This window comes from Chlorocebus sabaeus, chromosome 8, assembly GCF_047675955.1.
Source record: "Chlorocebus sabaeus isolate Y175 chromosome 8, mChlSab1.0.hap1, whole genome shotgun sequence".
In the NCBI taxonomy this organism is placed as follows: domain Eukaryota; kingdom Metazoa; phylum Chordata; class Mammalia; order Primates; family Cercopithecidae; genus Chlorocebus; species Chlorocebus sabaeus.
Genome location: NC_132911.1, coordinates 148,532,901 through 148,556,384, shown reverse-complemented (window position 1 = coordinate 148,556,384; position 23,484 = coordinate 148,532,901). Strand labels below are relative to the sequence as shown.

The 23,484-nt window shown below is 51.6% G+C and overlaps 1 protein-coding gene across 18 annotated transcripts in view; it reads right to left on the bottom strand.

The window, feature by feature from the left end:
* Positions 1 to 7,832: 7,832 nt before the first annotated feature.
* Positions 7,833 to 23,484, bottom strand: part of ZNF7 (zinc finger protein 7) — a 322,126-nt gene continuing 306,474 nt past the window's right edge. For 2 of the 18 annotated variants that reach the window (XM_008002007.3, XM_008002005.3), the window contains exons 2-6: positions 22,855 to 22,902; positions 22,346 to 22,472; positions 14,441 to 14,530; positions 13,720 to 13,836; positions 7,833 to 10,145 (exon numbers count right to left, since the gene is read on the bottom strand). In XM_008002007.3, coding sequence (XP_008000198.1) covers positions 8,332 to 10,145; positions 13,720 to 13,836; positions 14,441 to 14,530; positions 22,346 to 22,472; positions 22,855 to 22,857 — 2,151 coding nt within the window. In that variant the 5' untranslated portion in view covers positions 22,858 to 22,902 and the 3' untranslated portion in view covers positions 7,833 to 8,331. Of the gene's footprint in view, positions 10,146 to 13,719; positions 13,955 to 14,402; positions 18,081 to 22,345; positions 22,904 to 23,484 lie in introns of those variants that run through there. The other 16 variants (XM_008002006.3, XM_008002003.3, XM_008002013.3 and 13 more) reach the window with 12 other exon arrangements.

The window sequence follows — 23,484 nt, the reverse complement described above, 5'->3', positions numbered from 1 at the left end:
TAGCTTGTCAGAGGATGGGATGGGATGCAGCGAATAGGGTGGGGTCTGCGTGCTGATGGGGTGACCTTCCTTGAGGGTGTGACATCTGAGTGAGGACTTGAAGGAGTGAGGGGCACAGCGCTCTGAGGGGGGCAGCACAATGTAAGGAGGACGGTGCACAGGCAGCCAGCATGGGGAGGCCTAACGTGCTTAAGGCCTGCCTGGCTGCAGCCAAGTAGGTGGCAATCACTGGGGGGAGGTGACGTTGGGGAGGGTACAGAGGTCAGGGCCCTAGGGCCTTTTAAAGACTTTGGCTCAATTCTGAGTGACAGAGGAGCCCTCTTGAGGGTTTTCAGCAAAGGAGAGACATGATCTGGTGATTGGCTGCTATGTGGAGGGGCGCAAGGGAGGCAGCTAGAGCCTAGCAAAGAGGCTGTCACCAGGGTGGACTTGGTGGCAGGGACCTCTCCCGGGTGCCTCTAGGGCGGGTGTGTGCAGGGGTTGTAGCCAGCTTTGCAGCTTCCAGCATAACTGTGTTCCAGGAGGGGCCCTGGGGCTCAGTCTTTGCAAAGCCATTTTCGGTCAACTGGATTCCAGCTGACTGCCCCTGCCTCCATGGAGCACTTCTGGCCATGTCTGGTCTGTTCTCTGCCAAGAAACCTCCCCTTGTCTTTGAGTGCCTGGGGTTGCTTGGCTGTTTGTCTTGTCTGCAGTTTTTGGTTTGTCTCCTCCACTAGCCTGGATTTCTTCCTCATCCTCCATGGGCAGTTCTGACATGTCGGGGTGCAGAGGAGTACCTGGGGGCGGGGTCAGCAGACTCTGGGAGGGGCCCAGGTGCCCTCTAAGGCGCATGCTTGTGGCTTCTGCCATCTGGTCGTTCACTCGACTTCGTCCCACCCTGAGTTCCAGGTACAGCCCTCCTGTCTCCCCAAAGGCACTGTCCCTACCACTGTCTTTGGGTCAGGAATATGACCAGCCACTTCCTGCATTCTCCGTCCCCAGACGTGGATGTGGCTGGGGCTGCGGCAGCTGAGACCATGTTGCCTTTCTCACTCACTGGCCCTGGCCCTGCAGGGACAGCAGCTTTAGGGACACCCCATCCTTCTGCTTCTCCCAGCTGCTTTGCAAAGCCTGTGTGGAGCCCAGAGCACAGACCTGCCCTCGGTCCTCAGGCTGACCTCTCACTGTCTCTCATAGGGAATCTGTTTGCCTCAATTCATCTGTGAACCCTTGGGCTTGTCTCAAGCGGGGACCCAGGCAAACTAAGACACAGCCATGAAAAGACAGCTTATGAGACACAGGCAGGGGAGTGGGCCATTCCCGGGACTGGGGCTGGCACTGCCTGAGTGCAGGGGAGTGAGGGAAAGAAAGGGCAAGTGCAGGGACAGCAGCTGGCATCAAGGCAACACACAGGATTTTGGTCATTCCACTGGGGCAAGGGGGAAGTGGGGTTTTAATCAGGGCAGACATGATCCAGTTGGACCTGAGATCCCTGCAGACTTAGAGGCCACTTCCTCTGGCTCAGCAGTGAACAAACTCTTCCCACAAAGGGCAAGAGAGTAAACATTTTAGATTTTGTGGGCCATGAAGTTTCTGTCCACCCTGCCATCGTGGCTTGAAAGTAGTCACACAATACGTAAACAAATAGATATGGCTGTGTTCCAATACCATCTTTTTTTTGAGATGGGAGTTCCACTCTTGTTGCCCAGCCTGGTGTGCAATGGCACGATCTCAACTCACTGCAACCTCTGCCTCCCAGGTTCAAGCAATTCTCCTGCCTCAGCCTCCCAAACAGCTGGGATTATAGACGCCTACCACCACGCCCAGCTAATTTTTGTATTTTCAGTAGAGACAGGGTTTCACCATGTTGGCCAGGCTGGTCTTGAACTCCTGACCTCAGGTGATCCGCCCACCTCGGCCTCCCAAAGTGCTGTGATTACAGGCATGAGCCACTAAGCCTGGCCTCCAATAACATTTTTTAAATGGATATTGAAATTTTCCCTTTTTTTGAGACAAGGTCTCCCCGCCATCCAGTCTGGAATGCAGTGGCACGATCGTGGCTCACTGCAGCCTCCACCTCCTGGGCTCACAGGCACACCACATCACGCCCGGCTAATTTTCATATTTTTTGGAGAGATGGGGCTTCACCATGTTGCCCAGGCTGGTCTTGAATTCCTGGGCTCTGGTGTTCCGCCCACCTCGGCCTCCCAAAGTGCTGGTATTACAGCAATGAGCCACCGCACCCAGTCATGAAATTTTAATTTCATGTGTCACAAAGTATTTTTTTCCATTTAAAAACCATTCTTGGCCGGGCGCGGTGGCTCAAGCCTGTAATCCCAGCACTTTGGGAGGCCGAGGCGGGCGGATCACAAGGTCAGGAGATCGAGACCATCCTGGCTAACACGGTGAAACCCCGTCTCTACTAAAAAATACAAAAAACTAGCTGGGCGAGGTGGCGGGCGCCTGTAGTCCCAGCTACTCGGGAGGCTGAGGCAGGAGAATGACGGGAACCCGGGAGGCGGAGCTTGCAGTGAGCTGAGATCCGGCCACTGCACTCCAGCCTGGGCGACAGAACGAGACTCCGTCTCAAAAAAAAAAAAAAAAACAAAACAAAAAAAAAACCATTCTTAGCCCAGGCATGGTTGGGGCCAACCCCATGAGCCCACCGGACCCCTCCAATGCAGAGCACCTGTCCATCCTTGTCAGTGGTCAGTCTCCATTGGACCTGGACTCCAGGGCCGGGGCTGGCTCTGTCCATCTTTGTCCCCGTGGTTTGCGCAAGGCCGTGCAGAGAGAACAGATGTCTGCATCTGGGAAATTACTCCCTTGGTTTTCTTGGCCTTAGCTCTCTGTGGAAACTTGACGGCGAGTTCCCTCTCCTGCGGCACCGTCCTGAGCTCAAAGCCTGGACACCTCCCCGGCTGCATCACTCATTCATTCAGCAAACATTTCTGGGGCTCTGAGTCCAGCTGCATGCACTGGGGACTTGGGGATTTATAAAATGGCCTGGGCCCGGCCCTTGCTCTGCTCCACTTTGTGAAGCTTCCAGAAAGCTCCAAATAGTTTCAATTCAGTGTCATAAATTGAAGACTATTCTGATAGTTGAGATAAAAAGCAATCCCAGGCCTAGGTTATAATTTATTGTCTCCAAAACAGAAACCCAAAATGTTTTTATTTATTTATATATTGTGGAAACGGCCTCACTCTGTCCCGCAGGCTGGAGTGCAGTGGTGCGATCACAGCTCACTGCAGCCTCCCAACTCCTGGGCTCACGTGAACCTTCCTTGGCCCCCCAAAGAGCTGGGATTACAGGTGTGAGCCACCGCGCCTGGCCTGGAAACCCTTCAGCTGAGTTTCCTGAAGCCCAAATTGCACAATTGTGTGAGCAGGTCACAGGATAGTCCAGCACCTGCCCTACCCCGAGCAGCCCCTCCTCTCCCTCTGCACAGAAGAACCAGAGCCTATGTGCCAGGGTTGCCTGGCCTCCTCTCCCTCTGCACAGGAGAACCACAGCCTGTGCTCCGCGGCCGCCTGGCCTCCTCTCCCACTGCACAAGAGAACCACAGCCTGTGCACCGCGGCCGCCTGGCCTCCTCTCCCTCTGCACAGGAGAACCACAGCCTGTGCGCGGGGGCCGCCTGGCCTCCTCTCCCTCTGCACAGGAGAACCACAGCCTGTGCGCCAGGCCGCCTGGCCTCCTCTCCCTCTGCACAGGAGAACCACAGCCTGTGCGCGGGGGCCGCCTGGCCTCCTCTCCCTCTGCACAGAAGCACCACAGCCTGTGCGCCAGGCCGCCTGGCCTCCTCTCCCACTGCACAAGAGAACCACAGCCTGTGCGCCAGGCCGCCTGGCCTCCTCTCCCACTGCACAGGAGAACCACAGCCTGTGTGCTGGGGCCACCTGGATGCTTCCATGTGATACTCGGATCTCAAAGCTGTGCAGCAGCTTGAATTTTAACTCGTGTGCTCACACCCTTGGCTCTCCACAAGCTGCCCTAAGAACATGATGTGTTGTTTCCACATCCTGCAGCCAGGACTCCTCCTCAGCCGGGCGCGGTGACTCACACCTGTCATCCCAGCACTCTGGGAGGCCGAGGCAGGTGGATCACCTGAGGTCAGGAGATCGAGACCATCCTGGCTAACACGGCAAAACCCCGTCTCTACAAAAAATACAAAAAAAAAAAAAAAATTAGCCGGGCGTGGTAGCAGGCACCTGTAGTCCCAGCTACTAAGGAGGCTGAGGCAGGAGAATGGTATGAACCCGGGAGGTAAAGCTTGCAGTGAGCCGAGATTGCGCCACTGCACTCCAGCCTGGGGGACAGAGTGAGACTCCGTCTCAAAAAGAAAAGGACTCCTCCCACCCCTCCGTGGCTAATGTCCAACCTGGATTGTTGGACTTCAGGTTTACTTCTGTTGACCTGACCCAGCTGCCTTATTCTCAGTGGTACCGTGACATTCAGGTGAAGAAACCACTAAGGGCTGAGAGGAAAAAGCAATCCTTCAGTGGCTAGAAGGCATGAAGTTATTTTCCACGTTAAGGTGATCTGGCTGGTGTGGTCAACACTGCTGAAACAGGAAAGCTGCCAGAGGCTCCATGAAGACACCTGGGCATCACCAAGCCCAGGGACACTGTGCACGCATTTGATTTTAACATGGTCTTCAAATGTCACAAGTCTCTTATTTTCTCCCCAACCATTCAGAAATGTAAAAAGCTGCGAATGGTTTGCCTGGTTTGCCAACCCTGATCTAGGACCATGTCAGTCCAGAGAGAATCCAGGTGCTGAAGCAGCATGAAGCTTGCACCCCAGCCCTTTTGGCTGGTTGCTGTTAGTGGAAAGAACACAGCATTGTGGTTAGCGCAGAATCTGGAATTTTTGGACCATCCATATGGCTGATGTTCCCCTCCTTTTGTCCTGATCATAAACCAGGAAGTGGCCAAGAGGAGATGACGAGAGCCCAGGAGGAGGCAGGGTCGGAGTCTCTGACAGCAGGGTTCAGAAGGCCAGGAACAGGAGCTGCAGGTAGTGCATGTGGATGCCTTGGCTCTTGTCCCATGGTTGGGCGGCCCAGAAAGCCTGAAGTGGAGAAAAAGCAATGCCTGTGCTAGACCTGAAGGCGACCACCTGGCTAAGCACATTACCTGCCAAGACCCTCATCAGCAGCCACACAGCCCAAGGCAGGGACATTGCACACATACTCAGCATGTACAGAAGTTCCAGTGTGGGTAGGGCGTGGCTGGAGAAGAGGCAGTTACAGTGGACGCTGATTTCGTGGCTGTGGAGAGCACCATCGCCCTTGCACACCGGGAGGAGCCCCTGAAGGGGCAGGTGGGAGGTCACCAGTCAGGGCTTTGCCCCCGGGAGCGCAGCACTGTAGTCTGGGAACACACTCACAGCGTGTTCAGCTAAGCAGCAGCGGCTGGTGGTCACTCGGGCCCACCAAGGGGTCAGATCCCCATCCACAGGCTGTGAAGACGAAACTCATGTGGACATAAGCACCCTGGACTCTGCTGTGTCCTTTGCCACCAGGGAAAGCTCTGGAACCTGCAAACACATGGACCAGCACAACCTGTTTCAACCTGATACAAATTCCCAAGTTGCTCTTGGGTTAGGCAGCTGAGGCTGCAACTTCTCAGTGACCCTGCCATGATGCCTAACCAGTGTGGCATGACCCAAGCCAGTAGTCACAAGTAGTCACAAGCCCTGGCATGACCTGTGTCCCTCTAGGCCACATGTTTGGGAGGAAGGGATCACAAAGTGTCCCTCCACTGGGGATGGGGGCCTTTGGGGCCCAAATATTTCTGTGTAATTATTGGCAGTGGCACCAAAAATCAGCAGGTTCCCCCTGGAACTCCTTCATACCTGAATGACCAGGACTGTGGACTAGGCTTGAGGTCTATTAGATGCTGTGTGAGAAAATCAAATGGACAAGGTCCCAGCCTATTAGATTAGGGTTCAGCAGCAGATTCACATGAAAATTCAATTTCAGCAAAAAAGCATCATGCCTTGAGTAGATTACTGCAAGCCACCTGCCATCAGCCACACCTCCCTCCATATTCCTGCATGTGCCAAGAACCCCCACCATGCTCCACCTGGGCCACTTCTCAAGGTTGTGTTGGCAGCAGAAAACCTGAAGGGTGAGGTAATGGCCCCCCAGCTCCCAACAGAGCAGGCTCACTCCTCACCTCCAGGTTTCTCAGCTGTGCCTGCACCTGCTGGGCCTCTGCGTCATGGGAATGGTGGACAAAGGGAACTGATAGGGCCCTGACAACTGCGGTGAGTAATCTGCCTGCCGTCCCCTCCTAGATGGAGCAGCTACAGGATTTCTCATGAGCTTCTACAAAGAATTAAAATCTCAGACCCTCAGTTCTTGGCAGTTTTTGTTTCAGGCTGAGTTTTAAGGAAAGCTGTCCCACAGCATAAATTACATCCAGACCTGTAAAGTGGAGCAACTGGGGTTCTCCTCCCTGATCCTGCTTCTCCTCCCATCTGTCCTTTTGCCCTATGGTCTGCTGGTCTGCCCTACTGCAGCTCCTTAAGTTCTTTTCCCTACCATCGTTTTCCCCCACTTCCTCTCCCCAAGTTCTCCCCAGAGTCCTCCTTCCCCACTCCCTCGCCACCGTCTTCCTTCCCCACTCTGCCACCTTCTTCCTTCCCCACTCTGCCACCTTCTTCCTTCCCCACTCCCTCGCCCCAAGTTCTTCGCTCGAACATCTTTTCTTCCCACCATCTTTCCCCACTCCATCTCCTCACCCCTTCTTCTCAGGTTCTTCTCCCCATGTGTTTCCCAACCACTTCTTTCCATCCCCTTTTCGTCTTTTTCTTTTATTTTTTGAGACAGAGTCTCGCTCTGTCACCCAGGCTGGAGTGTGGTGGCGCAATCTCGGCTCACTGCAAGCTTCACCTCCCAGGTTCACACCATTCTCCTGCCTCAGCCTCCTGAGTACCTGGGACTACAGGCGTCCACCACCGCACCCGGCTAATTTTTTTGTATTTTTAGTAGAGATGGGGTTTCACCGTGTTAGCCAGGATGGTCTTGATCTCCTGACCTCGTGATCCACCCACCTTGGCCTCCCAAGTGCTGGGATTACAGGTGTGAGTCACCGTGCCTGGTCTATTTTTTCTTTTTCTCCACTGTCTGTATTTTCTCCTATGTTCTGCCCTCCCCCCCACCCAAAAAAAGTGGGGCAACTGCGCCGGTACAAGACAGTCATCAGCCTGAGGGTCTGTGCACACACGGGTGTGCTGGAGACACTGGCATGGACAGGGGTGGGTGTACTAGCATTCACTTGCGTGCTCGTTCTCTGACAGGCACAGTGAGACGTGTTCTTCTACATTGTTTCCTCTCAGTGCCCTCACAGTGCATGTTTTCAGATACGCAAATAAGGCTCCGAGTTTCAGGGAGGGCAGTGATGTCCTGGGTCACACAGCAAGCCCCTGGGACACAAGTGTGACCTCAGAACACGTGCTGTGACACCTTGCTTCTGTGCCTGGCACTGATATGTGCTCCATGAATGCCAACCGCACCGGTAGTGACGGTGTGTGCCTGCTAGCCCAGCCTGCCTCTCTGAAGAAGGGGATAGGGCTGGGCCCTTTGGTCCTGGGTGGCTGGGTTAAGTTCTAAGATAAGGATCTAATGTGAAGTTGGAATTCTAGGCACTCCTGGACCTCCTCCAACATGAGCTAATGCATTTCCTTACTGTTGAAGCCAGTGTGAGCCATTGATCCTTAAGGGGAAATAGTTGAGGTAAATTATTTTAACCTACTAAGTCTAGCAGTGCTCGTAGAGCCTTTCTTGTGCCGCTTCATCATTCACAGGGACCTGTGAACTCAAACTGCAGACTGCACCCTGGGTGTGAGGGACACAGGCTTTATTAAACAGGTTAAGGTCAAACATTTCAGCAAATTAACATACATTTTATATGAAGTTGGATTTTTTCTTTTTTTTGAGACGGAGTCTCGCTCTGTTGCCCAGGCTGAAGCGCAGTGGCACGATCTCAGCTCACTGCAAGCTCTGCCTCCTGGGTTGACACCATTCTCCTGCCTCAGCCTCCCAAGTAGCTGGGACCACAGGTGCCCGCCACCACACCCAGCTAAATTTTAGTAGAGATGGGGTTTCACTGTGTTAGCCAGGATGGTCTTGATCTCCTGACCTCGTGATCCACCCACCTCAGCCTCCCAAAGTGCTGGGATGACAGGCATGAACCACCGAGCCCGGCCTTATGTTGGATTTTTTTGAGAGTAATTCTGAATCTTTACCAACATTCTACGTGTTTGTCAGTATAAATGATCCCATATAAAATAAGTTAAGGCTGTAGGTTTATTCACATATATACACATTTATACGTAAGTGGTCTATCCCGTGTGAATTTTTTGATGCTGGGTAAGCCGTGAGCTCCGATTAAAAGCTTTGCCACAGTCATTGCATTTATAAGGCTTCTCCCCGGTGTGAATTCTCTGGTGTATAATTAGGTGTGAACGCCACCTAAATATTTTCTCACAGTCTTCACACTGATGCAGTTTCTTTATAGTATTAACCTTTTTACGGCTCACAAAGGTGGACCCTTCCAGGGCATTCCCATATTCGTAAAACCACTGGGCCCTAGTGTGTATTCTCTGGTGTTCAATAAGATACGAGCTCCGGCTGAAGGCTTTTCCACATTCACTGCACTCATAGGGCTTCACTCCTGCATGAATTATCTGGTGCTGGAAAAGGGTTGAGTTTTGACTGAAGGCTTTCCCACATTCGTTACATTTATAGGGCCTCTCTCCAGTGTGAACCCTTTGATGTATTGTAAGCTGTGTGCTCATGCTGAAGGCTTTTCCGCACTGGAGGCATTCATAGGGCTTCTCTCCTTTATGGATTCTCTGATGGTAAATAAGGCTGGAACTCTGACTGAAGGCTTTTCCACAGTCATTACACACATAGGGTTTCTCTCCAGTGTGGATTCGCTGATGCTGAATAAGGTGTGAACCCTGAACAAAGCCTTTGCCACACTCATCACATTTAAATGGTTTTTCTCCAGTGTGAGTTCTCTGATGGCGAATAAGTCGTGAACTACAACCAAAGGCTTTTGTACACTTGTTGCATTTATAAGGCTTCTCTCCAGTGTGAATCAGCTGATGCTGACTCAGGCGAGAGATCCACCTAAAAGCTTTCCCACACTCATCACACTTAAATGGTTTCTCTACAGCGTGAATTCTCTGATGTGCAACAAGGCTTGGACTGTCTGAGGCTCTTAGAATTTGAGCTTTCTCCCCAGTGTGCATCCTTTGATGCTGGGCTAGGGTGGAGCTCTGGCTGAAGGCCTTCCCACACTCCTTGCAAGGGTAGGGCCTCTCCCCAGTGTGAGTTCTCTGGTGTCTAACCAGCTGCGACTGCTGGCTGAAGGCTTTCCCACATTCACGACAACCATAGGGCCTCTCTCCTGTGTGGATTCTCTGATGGTGGATGAGGCTTGAACTCTGACCAAAGGCTTTTCCACATTCCTCACATCTGTAGGGCTTCTCCCCAGTGTGAATCCTTTGATGCTGAATAAGTTTTGAGCTCAGGCGGAAGGCTTTTCCACACTCAGTGCATTTAAAGGGTTTCTCTCCCGTGTGGATTCTCTGATGCTGATTAAGCTGCGAGCAGAGCCTGAAGACTTTCCCACACTCTGCACATTCGTACGGCTTCTCTCCATGACAGTTATTTGGATGTTTCCCCTGCAAGCAGTCAGATAACGTTTTTTGGCACTCTTGACATCTGCTAATTTTCTGTGTATTAATTTCCCAATGCAGAGCAATGTCTGAAGTGGCTCTGAAGCCTTTCCCACACCCCTCGCATCTCTGGGACATCCCTTCTGCACTCTCTCTCTGACTTTCAAGAGGCTGACAATCCAGGATGCTGCTTCCCAGCTCCTTACATCCCTGGGCAGCATCCTTGATGAAGGTCTTCGGAACCACAGTCTCCTCATTCAAACAGTTATTCTGGAAGGTAGAGCCTGTCACTCTCAGCCCACGACTGCCCAAATGACTGTCTAACCAGACCTCAGAATCAGAAACGTCTCCAAAGCCAGGATTCTGAGGAGAGTCCTGTGGGGAGATTCTGATGACTGTCCCATAGGATTCCGATTTTAGGATGTCCATGTCCTCACAGGACTGCTCATTTTCAGTCCTAATCATAGAATCTGAAATAAACACGAACAAAGACGTTCCTTAGGCCTTGTGCTCAGAGAAATGACAAGACTACAAATGCGGGGGCCGGGAATCAAGGCTCCCAGGACGGCTGCACTGAGCCCTGCGAGGCCCCAGGTGGAAGCGTGCAAGAGAAGGTGGAGCCTTTGGCAGTTCTCAGATCTGGTTTCATGCTTTTTACTTTGTTCACTCATTCAGTAGCAATGAAGTGTTCATTATGCACAGGGCAGAGTGCTGAGAGCAACACGGCCTACAGCGGGGCTGGGGTCTGTGAGCAGAGAGATCCATCCTACAGGGCACTGGCGTGGGGCAAAGTCCATGCAGAGGCAAAGAATACAAAGCAAGACCGGAAGGGTGGGTAGCTACCATGGGCTGTGGGGTCAGGGGCTCCAGCATCCCAGCTGGTGAGGAAACAGTACAGGGTCTAAGTTCTGAATGGAGGGCATGGATTCTGACGAGGAAAATGGGGCTGGAAGAGCTGCCAAGGGACTTAACCTGGTGAGCTCAGAAAGGCACTGGGCACGTGGGCCGCTCATGGCTACCCCCTGGGGTGGGGTTCTCTGAGCAGGACCCAGCCCCCTTGGCTGCCTCCTGCTGCTGCTGCCAACTCACACCTGGCCACCTCCCCTGCTTCTCCCTGGGCTGTGCGTGGCCACCCCCAAGACCACACTGACTTCTTCCCTGGGGCTGCAACTTTCTGGAGGCCCCCAGGAGGTCTTCCAGACATCTGTGCCCTTTCTGGACTCTCCAAGTAAGCACAGGCTTCTGTCCTACTCTGTAACCCTAGAGGGCACCTCTGCTGAGGTCAGACATCTCCTTGATGACAGGACGCAACCACAACATACGGCTATGGTCATGACAACCACGGTCCCCACCACGACACAATCACATTCACACCCACGACCACGTGGCCACAGCTATAACCAGCCCAAGTCTACCCCACATGAATGCACAGCCCAGTTACAGGGCTTCAAGCTTTGGTTCCTGCCCACTCCTAACCATCAGTGGTGAGTCTCCAGCTTCCAGGGACCTCTAAAGGTCTTCCAGTCAGTCCTGGAGAGTCAGAGTAGGCAGCCGTTTCAGCTTCACTGTGCAGCAGGAACGCTCAAGGGCTGTGAGGACAGGAGGCATCTCCAGGCCTGGTCCTCATGCGCTTCTTTCCCTGCACAACTGCACCACCTCCGAATGCCTGCTCCTTCAACAGGGCTCACTTGGCACTCCTCCCAAGCCTTCCCCTGCTGTAAAGATAAGAGAGCAGGGTGGCCAGGCACGGTGGCTCATGCCTGTAATCCCAGCTACTTGAGGGGTTGAGGCACAAGAATCACTTGAACCTGGGAGGCAGACGTTGCAGTGAGCCAAGATCATGCCACTGCACTCCAGCCTGGGCAACAGACACTCCATCTCAAAAAAAAATAAAGCAGTGGCAGAGAGAGCAGGGCCAGGCTGACAGCAAGGCTTTGTTGAGGAGTGCCAGGAACCACCCACCAGGGGGCACAGTGGTGGTCAAGGGCGTGGGGGTGCACAGCTGGGACCTGGCCCCTCACCCACTGCTCTGGGCTAATATCCTTCAGTATCTGATGCTGACAGTACCAGCTGGAGACAAGTAACATATCTGGGCATTTCCGCCTTATTCTGGTTTTACGCTGCTGCTTGTTTTATCTAAGAGGCCACATCCTTGCCCTGGACTCTCGGATCTGTGAGCAAGTGCTGGGTGCATCAGCAGCAGCTCTCAACTACTGTGGGATTATATTTTTGGTTGATGCTCTATCACAGTAAGGACCACCTGCTACATGTAGCCACCGAACTAATTCTGCCAGCTGTAGCTGGCTTTTCTGCCACAGCGCCCTCTTTAAACGCTCCTGTCGATGTTGGAAATATTTTCATGGGCGGCTGGATTTTAACTGGGCCACCCTTATAGCTGAACCTCCTTCTCAGGGAGGCTGAGCGGAAAGGATAACATGGGAGTAGCCCGCAGAGCCAGTGAGGCCAGGGTTCCTGACCGCTGTTCCCACATGCAGCCTTCCTGGGTGGCTGAAAGGCCCTAGGGTGCGAAGAGGCTCAGAAACCCTCCCTGTCCTTTGAAGCTGCCTAGGATCATATGAATGGAAGGAAGATCACAGCCTGTACTTTTCTTTATTTTTTTTTGATGGAGTCTCGCTCTGTCACCCAGGCTGGAGTGCAGCGGCGCAATCTTGGCTCACTGCAAACTCCGCCTCCCGGGCTCACGCCATTCTCCTGCCTCAGCCTCCCAAGTAGCTGAGACTACAGGCGCCTGCCACCATGCCCGGCTTATTTTTTGTATTTTTAATAGAGATGGGGTTTCACCGTGTTAGCCAGGATGGTCTCGATTTCCTGACCTCATGATCTGCCCGCCTCGGCCTCCCAAAGTGCTGGGATGACAGGCATGAGCCACCGCGCCCAGCCCCACAGGCCCTGCTTTTCACAACTTTGGACTGTCCAACTTGCTTCCCGAGGCCCCTCCAAGCCGATGGCCTCTGTGGGGCCTGGTCCTGCCATGTGCAGGAGTGACTGTGGCAACCCAGCAGCAACTGAAGGGGAGGGGAGGGGCTTCCTTTCTGCAGTTGAGATGCACGCAGACCCATCTCCCTTGTCATGCTGGGCGGCACACCAGCAAAGCAGGGAAGCAGAGCACCAGGCGAGGCGCCTGCCCAGCAGGAGCTCATGCTGGAGGCAGCAGGTGCCCTGGTTAGGGCTGAGGACCCCAAGATAGACTGAAGTCCTAACTTAAAGCACCTCAGAATGTGACCTTGTTTGGAAACACAGTCATTGCAGATGTAATTAGTCACCACGAGGTCACTGGTGGCCCCTAACCCAGCATGACTGGTGTCCTTCTAAGGAGATGGCCACATGATCGCAGACGCGCAGGGAGAGGCAGCCGTGTGAAGGAGTCAGAGATCAGAGTGAGGGATGCGTCCACAAGCCAAGGAACCCAAGGATTGCCAGAAAACCACCAGCTGCCTGGAGAGGCAGGACAGGATCTTTTCTAAAGCCTTCACAGGGAGCACAGCCCTGCTGACCCCTCGATTTCAGATTTCCAGCCTCCATGGCTATGAGGCAACAAATTTCTGTTGTTTTAAGCTTCCTAGTTTGTGGTTCATTGTTACGGCAGCCACAGGAAAGTAATGCACTCCTGGAGCCTGAGAAGGTCTGAAGGGAGCTGCCTCAGGGAATATGCTTACCTGAGGAGAGGTTACTGAAGGCCAAACCTAACCCTTCACTTGGATCCATAGGTTTGTATCTTTGCTTAACAAAAGTATGAGTGAAATTAGAAATAGAACAAAATGTGACATGATTTCAAAAACAAGCTCTGTTTTTGCAGAAACGCAGGGGTTTTTGTGTCTTGGCTCTTCTTCAGTTTGGCCTCTCCCAAGGCAGCCCCACAACGGGTCTACGCTCCCTTCTACGTGCCGGATGCTGCTTCCCCAGTGGCATTCCCAGGGATCCCAGCGCAGCCCCCGTGACTCACCCACAGCTGCCCAGTTGTGAGGCCCCTCCTGCAGTTTCTCCTCACCCCAGGGCTTCTCTGTGACGGGGTCTAAGTCTTACCTGTCTTGGAGGTCCTTGGTGCCTCTGTCCCCTCTGCTCCCTGCAGGTCAAGGACCCATGGCTCCTCTCCCTGCTCCAGCCGGGAGATCAGCTCAGGCTTGAAAACTAGGAATCCTGCTGTGTGTGTGGCACAGAAGACAGTGTCAGCATGACAGGGAGCGTGCGCACGGGGTTAAGCCTTCCCCAGTTTCCAAATATAAAGGGGCAGGGGGGCTACAAGGCACAGGAAGAGCCCCTGCAGGGAGAGAGAGGTGTCAAGGGTGGTGAGAATCTGGGGACACAGAAGCCCTTTCTGTCCAGATCTGTCCAGCTCCTGTGGCTAGACAGCAAGGGATACCTGACTCCCACAATCTCCAGGTGACCCTGTCACCAGTCTGCAAAGGACAGTCCGCCTCTACCCCTGGAACTTGGGAGAGAGAAGCAGCCCAAGCTTCACTCAGCAGAGCCGGGCCTGTCCCTCGGTTAGAGAACAGAGATGCTCCAAGAGGCCGGGGTGGTTACAAAATAAGATGACAAACAATGACAAATGGACACAAACGAGCAAATTTGAAAGAGCAAATCAGAAAGCTCTAAGGTCCAATCTTCAGCCAGTGGCCTTCCAGCCTCAAGTCCCTGCACAAAGGATGCCTCAGGGCCTGCCTCCCTCTCTGTAGACTGGGTGGCAGAGACCTGTGGGGGCCCACCTGGCACCCTGCCTTCTTGGGGCCACCTGCCCCCGTACCCTCTTTGTGCCGGTCAGTACAGAGATGAGCAGGTGATCCATGGGCCAGCCAAGGCCTCTGGTTGGAAGCTTCCTTCAGGGTTCTCCCAACTGGAAGGAAAGAGGCAGGCAGAGATTCCAAAGGCCTATAGCCAATAAGCTCAAGCCCCCAGATGCAGGCAGGACTCCGCACTCAACAGAAAATGCATATTCTCTCCAAGTACATGTGGAACAAAGAAACACCCTTGGGTCAAGCCACACACTGAGTCACAGACACAGCAAAGAACAATACCACAGAACATGCACCCAGGCAAAGGCAATGCAGTATGAAATTGACTACAAAACGTTGCTTAGATGCAATTAGCTACTTGGAAACTAAATAATAAATTACTAAGTGGCAACCATATTTATGACGAGTCAGAATTTATAGGAAGCAGCCCAAGCAGCATGTAAAGATAAAATGTGATGTCGACATGGTCTTGCTCTGTCACACAGGCTGGAGTGCAGTAGCACCATCACAGCTCACTATAGCCTAGGCCAGTCCTCCCACCTCAACCTACTGAGTAGCTAGGACTACAGGTGCGTGACACCACACCCAGCTAATTTTTAAATTCTTTGTAGACATGTGGTCTCGCTATGTTGCCCAGGCTAGCCTCAAACTCCTCGGCTCAAACAATCCTTCTGCCTCAGCCTCCTAAGTAGCTGAGATTATAGGCATATGCCACTATGCCCAGAAACATTTTATACTTTTAGATACATTTACTAGAAATCAGTATTTTAAAACACAAATGAGGTAAACAATAAGTTCAAGAAGTTGAGAATGGCCAGGTGTGGTGGCTCACACCTGTAATTCCAGCACTTTGGCAGGCCAAGGCGGATGGATCACCTGAAGGTCAGGAGTTCGAGACCAGCCTGGCCAACATGGTGGGAGGATCACTGAAACCCAGGGAGTCCAGGCTGCAGTAAAGCCACTGTGCTCCAGCCTGGGCAACAGAGCGAAACTCTGTCTCAAAAAATTAAAAAAGCAAAACAAACACACACCACACACATCAAACTCACATAAATAAAGAGGAAGAAAATAATAAATCTGGGGCAGGATTCAGAGAGAGAGAGAACAAAGACATATAAAAACATCCTCCAACCCAACCCCCCGAAAAACGCAAACCCAAAGCCAGTTCTTTGAAAACATGAATATGACAGTCTCATGACAAAACCAGTCAAGGTGAACATAGTGAGAAGATGCTACCAAAACAGAGAGAATAAGAGAAACAATTACAAATATAACAGAGTAAAAAGAAAAGGAAATGCTAGGCAAGGTGGCTCTTGCCTATAATCCCAGCATTTTGGAAGGCTGAGGCAGGATTGCTTGAGGCCAGAAGTTTAAGACTAGCCTGGGCAACATGACAGACCCCAACTCTACAAAGAAAGGAAAAACATCTGGGCATGGTGGCGCACACCTATAGTCCCAGCTACTAGGGAAACTCAAGTGGAAGGATCACTTGAGCCAAGGAGTTCAAGGCTGCAGTGAGCTACGATCACACCACTGTACTCTAGGCTGGGCAACAAAGCAAGACCCCAACTCTTAAAAAAAAAAAAAGAAGGAAATATAAATGCATAAATGCTAATCCAAGACTTTCCTTCCCCAAAAGCCCAAGGACCAGATGGTTTTACAGATTAGTTCCACCAAGTTCTACTTGTATGCCAAATGCCATTTATCAAACATGTCAAAACTACATAAAGACAATACACAAAAGGAAATATATTGGCTGGTCACAGTGGCTCACGCCTGGCGGATCATGAGGTCAGGAGATCGAGACCATCCTGGCTAACATAGTGAAACCCTGTCTCTACTAAAAATACAAAAAAATTAGCCAGACATGGTGGCGGGTGCCTGTAGTCCCAGCTACTTGGGAGGCTGAGGCAGAAGAATGGCGTGAACCCGCGAGGCGGACCTTGCAGTGAGCCGAGATCGCGCCACTGCACTCCAGCCTGGCTGACAGAGTGAGACTCAGTCTAAAAATATATACATATATATATATCTCTCTCTCTCTCATATATGTATGTATCTGTTTCACTTATCAACAGAAATACAAAAATCCAAAATACAATACTGGCTAGCTGAATCCAAAGGTGTATCAAAATTTATATATAAATATCATGATTTAAGTAAGGTTTATTCCAGGAATACAATATAGCAATGTAATTTTCTGCATTAATAAAGAAAATAAATTATGCGTCTCAAATGATGCAGAAAAAGAACTTGAAATTCAATATTTATGATTAAAAAGAAAAAACAAAACTCCTTAGCCAATTTCTGTGGTTATGTGGATGCATTCCCTTTAAAATCAGGAACACAACATGCCCACAGGGTCCTGTTTAACACTGCGCTGGCCACTGCAAAGACAGAGATGGGAGGAGTGAGAGCTGGGAGGGAAAATACCAAACTCTCATTTGCATGAATTCTCCTGCTGGAAAACAGCAGAATGACCAAGCAACAGTGATTTACCCAGGGAGTTCCACAAAGCAACAGTGATTTACCCAGGGAGTTCCATAGCTGCCAGATGTAAGATCATCCTTCAGAACCAACAGCACTTTTGTACTACAGCAATAATCAGCTAAAAATACATTCACAAAGCAAAAAATCAAAACTTTTACACTGACGGAAAACAGTTTCAAAGCACTCCCAATAAAAATTCCAGTGGCATTTTTTAGGAATTCAACTTATTCTAAAATTTGTATGCAGCTGGGCGCAGTGGCTCACGCCTATAATCCCAGCACTTTGGGAGGCCGAGGTGGGCGGATCACCTGAGGTTAGGAGTTCGAGACCAGCCTGGCCAACATGGTGAAACCTCATCTCTACTAAAAATATAAAAATTAGCCGGGCATAGTGGCACATGCCTGTAATCCCAGCTACTCAGGAGGCTGAGGCAGAATCACCTGAACCCAACAGCCAGAGGTTGTAGTGAGCCGAGATCACGCCATTGCACTCGAGCCTGGGCAACAAGAGTGAAACTCCGTCCCAGAAAAAAAAGAATTAACCAGCAAGTTTAATTCTTTTAGTATTCTTGTAGCATTAAGAAACACTACAAAACCAAAGCAAAAAACAAAAACCTCCCCAAAATAAAAAACAAAGCCAAACTGGCCAGGTGTGGTGGCTCACACCGGTAATCCCAGCACCTTTGGGAGGCCAAGGTGGGTAGATCACCTGAGGTCAGGAGTTCCAGACCAGCCTGGCCAACATGGCGAAACCCCGTCTCTAGTAAAAATACAAAAAATTGGCCGGGCATGGTGGCACATGCCTGTAATCCCAGCTACTCGGGAGGCTGAGGCACGAGAATTGTTTGAACCTGGGAGGCACAGGTTGCAGTGAGCCGAGATCGCACCACTGCTCTCCAGCCTGGGCGACAGGGTGAGACTTCATCTGAAAAAAACCAAAAACAAATGAACAAAAAAAAAAACCAAACAAACCAAAAGCAAGAAGCTGGCCCACAAGAGAGATTCAGGGAAGAGAACAGGGTTCAGAAACACCCCATTTCATAGATGAAAGTGGTGGCTCCACATGTCAACAGGAAAAGCAGATTTTTTTTTTTTTTTTGAGACGGAGTCTCGCTCTGTCGCCCAGGCTGGAGTGCAGTGGCCTGATCTCTGCTCACTGCAAGCTCCGCCTCCCGGGTTCACGCCATTCTCCTGCCTCAGCCTCCCGAGTAGCTGGGACTACAGGCGCCCGCCACCTCGCCCGGCTAGTTTTTTGTATTTTTTTAGTAGAGACGGGGTTTCACCGGGTTAGCCAGGATGGTCTCGATCTCCTGACCTCGTGATCCGCCCGTCTCGGCCTCCCAAAGTGCTGGGATTACAGGCTTGAGCCACCGCGCCCGGCCAGATTTTTTTTTTTTTTTGAGATAGAGCCTCACTCTATTGCCCAGACTGAAGTGCAGTGGCGCGATCACGGCTCACTGCAACCTCAGCCTCCCAGGTTCAAGCAATTCTCCTCTCTCAGCCTCCTGAGTAGCTGGGATTACAGGCACGGGCCACCACACCTGGCTAAGTTTTGTATTTTTGGTAGAGATGAAGTTTCACCATGTTGGCCAGGCTGGTCTCGAACTCCTGACCTCAGGTGATCTGCCCACCTCAGCCTACTTCAAAGTGCTGGGATTACAGGCATGAGCCACTGCGCCTGGCCAAGGAGACTGTTTAATAGATGATGTTGGGGAAAACAGCTATGTTTGGACAAAATAAAACAGGGATTTTTACGTAACCCCAACACAAATGTGGAGCTGGGATACAGATGAGAAATAGAAATCGTAAAATTCACAGGAGGAAATGAAGCCCATCTCAGTGACCTTGGAGGAGGAAAGAACTTTTTTTTGAGACCAAGTCTCACTCTGTCACCCAGGCTACAGTGCACTGGTATGATCTTGGCTCAGTGCAACTTCTGCCTCCCAGATTCAAGGGATTCTCCTGCCTCAGCCTCCCAAGTAGCCAAGATTATAACCGCCCGCCACCATGCCTGGCTAATTTCTGCATTTTTAGTAGAGACGGGGTGTCACCATGTTGGCCAGGCTGGTCTCAAACTCTAACCTCAGGTGATCGGCCCGCCTAGGCCTCCCAAAGTGCTGGGATTACAGGCGTGAGACATCACACCCAGCCAGGGAAGAACTTTTTTTTCTTGGAGACAGAGTCTTGCTCTGTCACCCAGGCTGGAGTGGAGTGGCACAATCTCGGCTCACTGCAACCTCTGCCTCCTGGGTTCAAGCAAGTCTGCTGCCTCAACCTCCCAAGCAGCTGGGATTACAAGCGCATACTGCCATGCCCAGCTAATTTTTTGTGCATTTTAGTGGAGACAGGGTTTCACTGTGTTGCCCAGGCTGGTCTTGAACTCCTGAGTTCAGGCAATCCACCCGCCTTGGCCTCCCAAAGCGCTTGGATTACAGGCATGAGCCACCGTGCCCAGACAGAACTTTTAAATAAAACTTCAAAGAGACAATCCATAAGGCAAAACCTGAGTAATTACATTAAAATCTGACCTAGCAGGCCGGGTGCGGTGGCTCGTGCCTGTAATCCCAGCACTTTGGGAGGCCGAGGCAGGCGGATCACGAAGTCAGGAGATTGAGACCGTCCTGGCTAACATGGTGAAACACCGTCTCTACTAAAAATACAAAAAAAAAAAAAAAAAAAAAAAAAAAATTAGCCGGGCGTGGTGGCGGGCGCCTGTAGTTCCAGCTACTCGGGAGGCTGAGGCAGGAGAATGGTGTCAACCCAGGGGGCAGCGGAGCTTGCAGTGAGCCAAGATCATGCCACTGTACTCCAGCCTGGGTGACAGAGCAAGACTCCATCTCAAAACAAAAAATCTGACCTAGCAAAGTTAACAAACACAAAAGAAGCAGAAAAGATTTTTTTTTTTTTAGACAGGGTCTCACTCTGTTGCCTAGGCTGGACTGCAGCGGCACAATCATAGCTCACTCCAACCTTGACCTCCTAGGCTCAGGCAGTTCTCCCTCCCCACCCTCCCCAGTAGCTGGGACTACAGGCGTGCAACACCATGTCCAGCTAAAAAAGTGATTTATAATACACAAAACTAACCTGGAATTTATCCTGTTTGATAAATTCTAAGACAGTCCTTTTTTTTTCTTTTTTTTTTTTTAGACCGAGTCTCGCTTTGTCGCCAAGCTGGAGTGCAGTGGTGCGATCGCAGCTCACTGCAAGCTCCGCCTCCAGGGTTCAAGCGAGTCTCATGCCTCAGCCTCCCAAGTAGCTGGGATTACAGGCACACGCCACCACACCCGGCTAATTTTTGTATTTTTAGTAGATGGGGTTTCACTGTGTTGGCCAGGCTGGTCTCGATCTCCTGACCTCGTGATCCGCCCGCCGCAGCCTCCCAAAGTGCTGGGATTACAGATGTGAGCCACTACGCCCGGCTCTACTTTTTATAAAACCCTTTCCCATCTCTTGGACATATCTAGGAACCGATGTCATCCGCCAGGCAGCAGCTGTGACACCCCATCACTGCCTGTGCACACGTGAGCTTGCCTCGGCGGCCCAGTCACTGCTGCAGGTGTCACCAGCACCGTCACACAACACACGCTGAATGTAGCTGCTCTTTACACTGTCTTCAAAAGGTTCACCCTGTGACTTGGCACAGCAGCAGAACGTTATAGATAGACAGAAGCCATGGAAAAAGAACAGCAGCTGTACCTCTGAACCTGGAGAAGCAAACTGTTGCTGGAGGAATGACTGCAATTCCAGTTACTGGCAAATCAGCAACTGTGTACACACAGGGCCTGAGAGAGGAACAGGCACAGCAGATGGCACTGTTAAAAGGGGATGGCTGCTATATGCCAAGCAAGAGAGCTCAAGCACCAACCTCACGGGATGAAGAAAACCCCATTACCACTTACGAAAGGCTGCAGCACCCCTTGACTGCCAGGCCCACAGGTTGCCATCACGTGGAAAGTATGGACACAGATAACCAACCCAGAGAGTGGGTCACTAAAAGCTGTGAAGAAACATTAGAAGTACCCTTACTCTGGCCGGGCACGGTGGCTCACGCTTGTAATCCCAGCACTTCAGGAGCCCGAGGTGGGTGAATCACAAGGTCAGGAGTTCGAGACCAGCCTGAGCAACATGGTGAAACCCTGTCTCTACTAAAAATACAAAAATTAGCCGGGTGTGGTGGCAGGCACCTGCAGTCCCAGCTACTCAGGAGGTTGAGGCAGAAAAATCACTTGGACCCAGGAGGCGGAGGCTGCAGTGAGCCGAGATCGCACCACTGCACTCCAGGGTAGGTGACAGAGCGAGACTCAGTCTCGGGGGGGAAGAAAAAAAGGACCTCCAGGACATGCGTCTTTTCTATTTCAGCGAGACAGGGTAAACCAGGTCTACATGAGTCTAAGAGAGCTCTTTAAAAAGTATAAAGTAAAATCAAGTGATTAAAAAAATGCATGTCATCAGTAGCATTTCACCTTCCTTAAAATAAGGATGTGGACATAATTACATGTTTTACAACGTAAGGCATCTTAGACAAAATGAAGAAACAACACCTTCAAAGCAGTAAAACACAGCAGACCTAGAATATGGACAAATGCCCTGAGCAGACATTTTACAGAAGAACCTGGCAAACTAATGAGGGTGTGAAAATAGGCTCAAGCTCAGCAGAAATCAGAGAAATGCAAATTCAAACCACAAGAGCCTCCCACTGTACACTTATCTGACTGGCAAAACAGAAAGCTGGACTTTGCCAGCCTAGCCAAGACAGAGGGGTGCAGGCCTGGTACAACACCCCAAGAAGCTCCTGGCCAACCAACTATGCCCCATCAATTCCACTCCGGATCCCCCAGCCAGGCACTCTCTCAGGGTCCGATGCAGCAGAGAGATTAGTCACAGGCAACAGGCCCAGTGAGGCCCAAGTCAGACACACCCCCCTTCACCAAGTTGCAATCTAATGACAGCACACACCTTGTGAGAATACAGACATGGACATAAAGAGCACCGTAGTGGCTGCCTATGACAACGGAGGAGTTCAGAGAGGAAGACTAACGGCAGGACAGGAGGGGCAAGGGGATGACAGCATCTGCATAGCAGCTGCATGGGCACTGCCACCTCTTGCTCTGGTTGTACAACCTTTGCCTTGGATTCTTCCACCCAATCATTTCTCTTTTCTTGTCTAAGCTATTTCAAGTTTGGATTCTATTTCTCACAATTTAACAGCTTAGGAAAAGAAGAGGCTTTACTAACTCCCAGAATCCCACCCACTCCCTGGGGGCTGAACCCCATAACACGGGCAAAGCTAGGAACCAGCCTGGCACACCACTCATGAGTCCAAGCCCGCTATGGAGCCCACAAGGGTCTGAGTGTTTGGCCTCCATTGGAGCCTGGCTGGGTGGGTGCTGACTGATGATGCAGGGGAAGGGCCCCAAGGTGCAGCCTCACCTAGTCCAGCCACACTGCTGTGGTTCTCCAGCATCACTTCCCTGTAGAGGGCCCTCTGGCCAGGGTCCAGACACTGCCACTCCTCCCGAGAGAAGTGCACAGCCACATCGCCAAATGTTACCACCTCCTGAAAGGACATACACCAGCACCCCAGGAATCCCTGGGTGCCAGCCCCCTTCTGGCACTGCCTCATGACATGCCTCAGGCAGGCGCACCATGGGGTTAGGCGAGATGCTCACCAGGACTCCTCTGCCTCTAATATTCTGGGGAGGGGTAATCTCGGGGAGGAGGAACCCAGTCCACGGTGGTCATACAACCCTCCCCCCTCAAGAGCCTCAATTAGGCCCTGGTTTGGGCAGGTGTTTGCTCACTACCTTGGGGATGGGGGCAAGGGGGCCTTCCTAAGCCCAGCAAGGGCCAAGGTAGGGTCTGAGCCCAGGCCCAGTGGGCAGACAGGAGGTGGGCCTTCACAGGACAAGCGAGGAGGAGGAGGCAGTCAAGCTTCCTACCATGAGGCTCAGTGGTGGGTGGGCATCCACGTGTTCTGGCCGAGACACCTGTTGGGAATTACGAAAGGATTAGAGGTCAGGGTGCCAGAGGCCCAACTTCCAGGCTAATCAAGCGGATACTGTGCTCTCTGCTCCTTTACCTCCAGCCCCAGATATCTCTAGCAGGGACATGGGGCTGGGCTGAAGCAGACGTGGCACTTGAGTGAAGGAGGCCCACTGAACTATTGTTCCTCTTTAGACTGTGTGTGTGAATCACTCCACAAAGCTGTAAGGAGTGGATGCCACGTGCCAGGTACTGAGTAATGGGGATACAATAGTGGACACGAGGACCCTGCCTTCACGAAGCAGTCTGGTGGAGGAAAGAGTTAAATAACCACACAAATAAGCACACTGCAACCACAACAGCGCTGAAGTACAGGGAACTATGAAAGCCACTTAGACCAGAACGCTGACTCAGTGTCATGGGTCACTTCCAAAGGGACCTCGGCTAAGGTAATGGAGGTGGGCAGAGCACTCCAGGCAGCAGGAATAGCATGTGAAAGGGCCTGAAGCAAGAAGAAATGGGGTTGGATGAACCAGTGTGGGTAAATCCCTGACAGCAAGGGAAGGAAGTGAGCGACTGGAGCTTGG